This window comes from Pollicipes pollicipes, unplaced genomic scaffold (assembly GCF_011947565.3).
Source record: "Pollicipes pollicipes isolate AB1234 unplaced genomic scaffold, Ppol_2.1 Scaffold_3087;HRSCAF=3621_pilon_pilon_pilon, whole genome shotgun sequence".
Classification (NCBI taxonomy): Eukaryota; Metazoa; Arthropoda; class Thecostraca; order Pollicipedomorpha; family Pollicipedidae; genus Pollicipes; species Pollicipes pollicipes.
The window spans coordinates 2761172-2769906 of NW_023596225.1; the positions used below are offsets into that span (position 1 = coordinate 2761172).

Below are 8735 nucleotides of genomic sequence, written 5' to 3' on the forward strand. Positions count from 1 at the left end.
TGTCCGCCATGTTGCACTTTTTGTGGGTGGCGCGGTTGCATGGTGCTGTTTTTTTGTAGCGGATAAAAACTGTGTCACACTTTGTGTGGACCGCCTAGAAGTGGCTAGCACGCGCCGAGAAGAATGCTGTGCCCATGTGCGGGGATTGGTGCTATTTGCTGTCGTTTTGTACTGTAGGACGATCATGTGCTCCTTCTGGTAGGGTTTTGTGATTCCATGAGATAGCCATTTAAATGGCCTGGACATGAAGCCTCAAGTCGTTGTGCAAGTGTGTGAACTTTTGAATGATTATGTTCAAAGTAGCAGCCACTTTTTTAGTGAAGATAGCTAAGGAATCAAGGTTTTACAATCTCTTTGAAGTGGTTTTTATGTACAACCCATGATCATAGAATGAAATTTCCATGGAACAACATGAATATTCTGCACCAGCATTACTCTTTGGTAATGCTGCTAATGTATCTCAACCTTGGTGAGTGCACATGACAGTTACCAAAGCTGCTGTCTTGTCTGATGAAGTTGAATAGATCTTTGTATGTATACATTTTTGTGTATCACAATTGGTTGTTATTTTTCATGTACTTTTATTTATTCATTGAATTAATTGCATGATATTTATGTTGAAATGTTTTATCACCAACACCATTGCTCTCTGCTAATGTTACCCAATTGCAACCAAACCCCAGCCTAGTCATGTGAGTGTTGTGAATTAAAGCCCATTCAAGACTTTTCTGGCATTAAGACTTGGACAAAGTTTATTCATATAGCTGGATGACACAACTTTATTGGCAGGTTTAGGATGCATGTGATGTGTTTTATGAACATGGTGCAGACTCAGTTTTTGATAACCAAGCAACAAGTTCTCAGCATCAACAATGCAATGCTGAGCAAAAATATAGTTTGCATTGCCATTTGTTTTAATGCATTTGTGCTGAACTAATTATATTCATTTGCTTGTGTTATATTCACTTTTCAGAAGTGAAATGGTAGGCAAAAATGTACTTTGCATTCTTGCCCATCATTTATCATGTGGAATTCACACTTTTTCAATTACATTTTGATCAGGATTATACATATATCTTTTATGTATCACTTTTTATTTTAATATGCCATTTCATTATTCATCTGATGTGATATTGCTTGCATCATCAGAGTTTGCACTCACACAGTGTGGTGTATAGTGTACAGGGTGGGACAGTGCCCTGCATCAGCCTTCCATGCCTCTTGGATATTGGGTATTGCCGTATTGTTTCTTTTTTGCAAGTAACCAAGGAGTAATATTGTGTTTGAGGTAAAAATTATCACACAGCCATGGGTTGTAAGTATGGGAGCTTGGATCCTATTCTGAATACTTTTTGTTTGAACAAATTTCTTGTGTGCATTTTGGAGTATGCCACTGCATCATTTGAGATGGATACCAGCAAAACAAACCAGTGTGACACCTTAAGAGCTTAGGATAAGTAAAGTGACACCATCTGTGAAAGAACTCTGACATAAATGATGCTAAAACCAAGGTAAAGATGACCAGCCACCTTTGGAAACTGATATGAGTGGGTGCTATCAGCACATTTGACTGTCTTTGTTTGAGTTTGATGGAAAAGAAGCACATGCGTGCTTAGTGTTTGCATGCAAATTCAAATGGCTATGATAATTGACTGGGTATTAGATAAAATAGCCAGTACAATGGGCCACATGGGCAATCAAAATAGGCTTGTAAAGATGCAGTCTTGTGTGGTGTCAGATTAGTGTGGCCTTCTTGATTGGGACTTTTCCAGAATTTGTGCATGTACACCAAAATATGTTTTAGGAGCTACTAGGAGCATGTAATTTTATTTTGTACATGTGGTGTAAAACAAAATTTGTTTCTATGAAACTTGCTCTGTCTTCATAATGAAATTCAACTTACTGGAAGATCAGTTGAGTCAGATATATGAGCACTCAAATGAGCACCTGTTTCCACAAATTATAAGCATCCTCTTCTCTGAGCTTTCTTGCTGTGCCACAATTGTTCTGCATCCTTAAAGGGGTGGGACCCATCAGAAAAGTTTATGTTCTTTCCTGTGGTGGGAAATAAGTTATTGTTCTCAGATTATCTTAAATAAGGGATGGGAGGAATCTAGTCTAAGGCAATTCTTTCAGCTAGATTATTTTTAGATTAAATTTAGATAAGAATGGTGTGATTTGGTTTATGCAGTTGTAGTCAAACACTATTGATGTATCATTCCTATGACTGGGAATGAATCAAAGCAATAGGCAATAAGTGAAGCACAGTGTGCCAATGTACTTTGCAGTATGCTGGTTTGTTCATGACTATTGCATAGCAATATTATGGCTGAGCAATTTTACTGGCTGCATGAGCTGTTTGTTCACAATTGAACCAGCCAACACACATTTTCGGTATTAGTGTGCGGAGAATGCTGGCACCTTTGTAGAAGTGCCGCATAGCATATTGAACCATGGTGTGAACAGCAGCCAGCATTGATATGCTAATCTTGCCAACAATGTGACTGTTGCTTCAGAAATCTGACTGAAATCCTGTATTGCTCTTAAGTCAAAATGTCTGAATGTCTCCATGAAGCCTTTCATACCTCAGATGGCTTGTATGCCTTGTTTCATTTCCTAATGTGAACATTTTTAGTTGGTGAAGATGTGGTATCATCATGGCAAAGTCATATACTTAACAGGCCCTCCAAGTGCTCTTAATGCATCTTATGACTGGTCAAATCAAATGTGTCACCACTGAACTTAATACAGCAGAACACAGCACAGGGATGCAGGAGTTATTTAGCTCCTAGAATAGCATTTAGCATAAATGCAGGAATCATTTAATGCAATCCATTATGCTAAGATCCATGAGTCATGCAATAAGGTGACCCTGTGCCTGGCTGCCAACCACAGCATGTGCAGCTCAGTCATTGGCTGTAGCGCAGTGCAGGATGTGGGTATCACTGTCTGTGGCCGTTTCAGCCCTGGGACACGGGCAGGACATGGTGACGTCGGCGACACGCTGGTGCCACTTCTACAACGAGTCTGTGTGCCCGTACGGCGCCGACGACTGCCACCTGCGCAAGGCGTGTCTGGAGGACGCGCCGCCGGACCTGGGCGACCAGAGCTCGCGCCGCCACATGTGCTTTGTTGCGTGGACAAACTCCACCACAGAGCCCATCAGGGTCCTGCTGAAGGTGAGCAGGGTGAGGTGGGTGGCTGGTGGCTGGTGTTGCATGTTCACAACCCCACTGTTTCCCCCAAGTATGTGGATAACCTTGTGTGTCAGCACTGCAAAGTGGTATCTGTCTGTATTTACAGATATTGTACCCGCCCTCACCATAATTACTTCTTCCTGAGCTTCACTGTAATAAGATGCAGAGATAATGCAAGCATTTTTATGGGCTTGAATATTGTCACTCAGGGGCACCATTTTCATGTGATTCACTCAGCTAATTTAAGCAGAAAAATGGAATGTGCAAGCTCTCATTTGTTCTGTTTGTTCTCATAGCATGTAATATAGGATTTATAATACAACAGTGTGGTGCATAGTATTTAGGCATAAAACAGGATGCATGATCATGTGTGGTGAAAATTTCCTGTGCCATGGATTTCTGGAGGGGGTATCGACCTTTGGGCCATGGTATTGGCATCGGACGTTGGCTCAGTGAGCTGTACAGCTGCTGTGCCGCCCCATGCCTCAAACTGGGTCGAGGCACAGGGCAGAGGAGCATCAACTGCAGTGTAGCAGGAGCTGGAGCTGTGCAGGCAGTGCTGTGCTCCAATGCTCCCCATTACTCTGCAGGGCTGCATGTTGGACGTGGAGCAGTGCCACAACCAGACCGAGTGCGTGGCCACACAGCAGCCCAACAGAGGCGCATACTTCTGCTGCTGTGAAGCCGACTATTGCAACAAGGACTTTCGGTGGAATGGCCAACTTGCCAAGGCCACCACCCCAACTCCATACACCAAACGTGAGTGGCATTGGCGTCCAGCAGATCGTCAGCGGCTGATGTATGGACAGGTTGTCTCACGAACAAGGTTGTCCAAAAGGTGGGAAAAGTAGATCAGGTAATAATGTATATAGCCAGTAACTGCTCAAGTTTACTAAAATCTATCTTAACCTAATGCTACTTATGTTAAGCTTAAACTGCTTGAAGCTTACTCAGTTGATTTGGCTGATTCAGCTTGTTGTCTGGCCTTTTCTTCCTGTCATTATTATGATAAATAAATGCTTTAGTATTGTTTGACCTTTCTCATTGAAATCCTGTAGTGTGACATCCTGAACCTAATCCTGTTTGCTACATTTGTGTGAATTTGTGACACCCTATTTCAGCAATTTTCCCACATAAGTGCTGACCCCTGGCAATGGCTCCTCCTTCCCTGCATTGGCCATGCATGTGTTGCCTGGGACAATGCTCTTACTGATGCTCCTGTACAGAGGTATGCTCCATTGTGCGGCCGTGAGCTCCATTGTGCCAGCTCTGTTGACACGGCGGCGGCAGGGTCAAGGTCGCCTCGGCCGGCGCTGGTCGGCGTGTTTTGACACCGGGGTGGCTCGCTGTGGCCCGTCAGTCGGCCTGCCGTGTGCAAACCTGACGCTGGCGTGCGCCGTATTTCAGCCACGGTGGACCAGAGCTCGGAGACGGCACTCATCACGGTGGTGACGCTGGCGCCGATCGTGTTCGTCACCGTGTGCGTCCTCGTCGGCTTCTTCGTGTACCGCCGGCGCAAGCCCAGCTCCTTCAACGAAGTACGGACGCGCCGCGCCGCTGGCCGGGCCGCGGGGCCGGGGAGCTCGCGGCCATCGGGCCGCGGGGTCGGGGAGCTCACGGCCGTCGGGCCGCAGTTGAACGGCCGGTGTGGCGGCGGCGGTGGATCTGTCGGCCACCGACGTTCGTCACCATAGCCTTTTTCGGGGACAGCGGTTTGTAGTTACGTTAGTGTGTCGCCGACTGTACATGCCCCTGTCCATGATCATGGTGGAGGTAAATCGACTGCCACTGGCGAGGTCTGCTATCACGTGGTCGCCTGTCGGAGGTCTCGGCATGCATGGGAACGCACCGCTGCAGCCGTCAGCGTCGAGCAGCGCAGCGCCGGTGCGTGCGGTGACCGGCTGGTTGGCGCGCCGGGTTCTCGCCACATGACCCGCTCGCTCGTCAGATTCCGTCGCTGGACTCCGGCCTGGCGTGTCCGCCGTCGCCGCCGCCGCTGAGCCGGCCGGTGCAGCTGCTGGAGATCGTGGCGCGCGGCCGCTTCATGGCCATCTGGCGCGGCCAGATGGGCTCCGAGCCCTTCGCCGTCAAGATCTTCCCCGGCCACGAGCGGCGCAGCTGGCAGGTGGAGCGCGAGGTGCTCGAGCTGCCGCAGATGAATCACGACAACCTGATCAGGTCGGTGGCCGCTCGGTCGGGACGGTGTGGGTTAACAGACGGCCTGGCCAGGGCGGTCGGCACTGGCACAGTGCTGGATGGGTGGAGGTCAGCGTGGTGGGGCGACGGGCATGTGTGGTTTGTTGCGCCCGCTGCCCGAGAAGCCCATCCACTTGGCGGGAGGCAGCAGCAGAGAGTAGCGTCTAACACTTGAGCTCTGATTACTGGCTAGGACAACCGGGCTCGTCACGCTGCATTGCAGGTGCGGGAAGCAGGCCCATTCTTGCTTGTATGTGTAGAGTCGGTTGTGTCGTTGCCCCGCGTGCTCTGCATCTTCGCAGCCAGCTAACTTCATCCCCCTCCCCATCCGACCACCAGATTCATCGGAGTGGAGAAGCACACGGACTTGGCCCAGGTGGAGTACTGGATCCTGTCCGAGTACTGCGACAACGGCTCGCTCTGCGACTACCTCAAGGGCCACTTGGTCAGCTGGCCGGAGGCACTGCGCGTGGCCGAGGGGGTGGCGCGCGGCCTGGCGCACCTGCACGAGGAGCTGCCGGCAGGCCGCGCCGGCGCCGCCAAGCCGGCCGTGGCGCACCGCGACTTCAAGTCGAAGAACGTGCTGCTGCGCCGCGACCTGACGCCGTGCGTGGCCGACTTCGGACTGGCGCTGATCTTCTATCCGCAGCGACCCATCGGTGACGTACACCCGCAGGTGAGGAGCGGGCGGCCCGGCCGGGCGCGCCGGGGTCAGAGTCAGCTCTGACCAGCCAGCTCTGACCGGCTCTGACCAGCTCTGACCAGCTCTGACCGGCTGCCCTGAGGGGTGGTGGCCACCGAAGGCCGTGCGCGCCGCGTGTGGACTGACCTCTCGCCGTTCGTGTCGACGGCCAATGCTATTTTGATGTTTATTCGCGATGTTGTTGAAAGCTGGCTGTCGAGTGCAGAGGATGCGTATCTGGTACTGAGGCGCCAGTGCGGCAGCGTGGTCTGCAGAAGGCGCCAGTGCGGCAGCGTGGTCTGCAGAAGCGGACCGCCGCCTGCCGCTGCGGCCGGGGCAGGAGCCGGCCTCCGGCTGACCGCGCGCGCGCTTGGGCCGCCAGGTGGGCACGCGCCGCTACATGGCGCCGGAGGTGCTCGAGGGCTCCATCTGCTTCCACCGGGACGCGTTCCTGCGCATCGACATGTACGCGTTCGGTCTGGTGCTGTGGGAGCTGGTGTCGCGGTGTGCGGCCGCGCCCGGGCCCGTGTCCGAGTACCGGCTGCCCTTCGAGGAGGAGGTGGGCGCGCACCCCAGCCTGGACGACATGCAAGAGCAGGTGGCCAACCGGCGCGTGCGGCCGCGCGTGCAGCCGCACTGGCGACTCCATCAGGTCAGTGGGCGGCCGCGGCCGCCGCGCCAGCGCCGCCGAGCCGGCCACGCCGTGCCGATGTTTGACCGGCGCGGAATGCGCCGGCACGTGACCAGTAGCGATGTCGCCGCTTCGAATCGGTTCCGATCCACACGGCGGATTTGGGCCGGTGGTTTGTGGGCGGTGTTTGTAAATTGTCACCGCAGTGTAGCGTTGCGGAATGTCGGCCGGCCCTGCCGTCGGCCAGCACGTGTCGTGTGTCGTGAGATGGACGGCTGGGTGCGTCACATTGCCATGTCAGCAACACCCGTGGCACTTACCGGCGCCAGTGACGTGCCGCGCCGCGCCGCGCCGCGCCACACACGGCCCGCGACGGTGTGATCGGCGCGAGCAGCGGACGTGACGCCGCTACCGCCACACGCGATGTTCCTGGACGGGGCGCGGGCGAGTCGGGGGCGTCGCGGAGGCCAGCGACGAGTATTGCGACGAGTGACGAGTGGTGTTAAATTAAGCCAGTAGGGTGTTCAGCATGTAAATATAAAATTATAGTGCCAGAATCCTGGTTCTGCGGAGGGTCCCCGCACACACTTTGTCGGCGATAATTCGTTGTCCTTTGACCCCGAACGCATGCGTTTAACCTGCCTGGCCCGTTTTTTAATCATGATGTGCTTAGGTGCTGGGTTGGCCGCCGCCCGGTTTGATGCTGATTGGCCGGTTTTGAGCAACTGGAGGGGCAACAGACGGCGAACTCCAAGCTGGGGGTGTAACAGCACGGCTGGATATTGACATCCTTGTCAGCCAAGTGACTGGATACTGAACCGCTGCGCGGCGATGACTCCGCCTCTGGCCGCCAGGGCCTGGAGGTGTTCTGCGAGACGGCCGACGACTGCTGGGACAACGACGCCGAGGCGCGCGTCTCGGCCAGTTGCGTGCTGGAGCGGATGAGCGCGCTGCGGCAGCACCAGGCGGCGGCCGCCGGCCGGCCGGCCAACCGCTCGCCGAGCGTGCCGACGGTGGCGGCGGCGGCCGCCGGCCAGCCGCCACACGCCGAGCCGCTGCTGGCGCCGGCCGGATTCGGCCCTCTGTAGGTCAGTGTCTGGCCCGGTGCCCACCGGCCGCTCCTGGGGTGGTGAGCGACTGCCGGTAACATGCGGCGTGGGACTGATGAGGGGTCCACGGGTATGCTGGGAGGTCCGTCCGTGTTGCGCGCGCGGCGCGTACAGACGATATGGACAGAACCGTGCGCTATTGGAAGTAATCATATGATCGTGTGCGGTATCAGTTTGTTTATTATGCTTGGAAAAATGTGCCTGGTAGCCATCACGGCCGTCATTTCTGCCTACCAGGCGGAGCAACTATGTGTGGTTGTCCGGTGTGTTTATGTGCTGATATACCTTGCATCAGCTGCATATTTACCCCATCACTGTCAAAATGTATGTTTGACGTGGCAGGTGTATATTAGCGGATGAGTACCATGTTTTTGGACGAATCTGAGCATACGATACCAAGGTTGCTCTCATTGCAACATCGTAAGTTTTGGCACATGCAAATATGCATTCGTCTTCAGCAGGTGGGGTAAATATCACGCTGCTGACATCATTCTGTCGGGAGAATGGCCTATCCTAAGTCACGAGTGGTTCACAGCTTACGTAGGAAGTAATCCTGATCGTTCGGAAGTCTCCATTTCTCAGTACTTTAAAGCATCTACCCGCCTTGGTCGACGGCATAAACATCCTGAAGAATGTGGAGCCAAAGGGCATGCCCAGCTTAACATGTGGCACCGAACCCCGTCCGTTGGCCATATTGACAGCGTGTGACTGAGGTGGGCGCTGCAGCCGGCGGTGCGGCAGCGGTCCGCCTCTGTGGCGGCTCGGCGACTGACGCGCGTCCGCCGGCTCTGTTGCAGTGTCGCCACACCGTGTGTGCCACACCTCATTGTACCTGCGCGCTGTACCTGCATGTGTGGCCGACCGCGCCCAGCGGCCGCCCGGCGCCCGGCGTCCGGCCCCAGAGACGGTACAAACCCGCC

At 53.5% G+C, this 8735-nt stretch overlaps 1 protein-coding gene across 1 annotated transcript; it reads left to right on the forward strand.

Annotated features, from left to right (window-relative positions):
* LOC119090408 (activin receptor type-2B) lies at positions 1 to 8735 on the forward strand. The gene is made up of 9 exons (XM_037213206.1): positions 1 to 469; positions 2965 to 3179; positions 3788 to 3956; positions 4605 to 4735; positions 5146 to 5375; positions 5733 to 6069; positions 6458 to 6727; positions 7561 to 7794; positions 8613 to 8735. The coding sequence occupies exons 1-8, from the start codon at positions 391 to 393 to the stop codon at positions 7792 to 7794; spliced, it is 1665 nt and encodes a 554-aa protein (XP_037069101.1). The 5' UTR covers positions 1 to 390; the 3' UTR covers positions 8613 to 8735.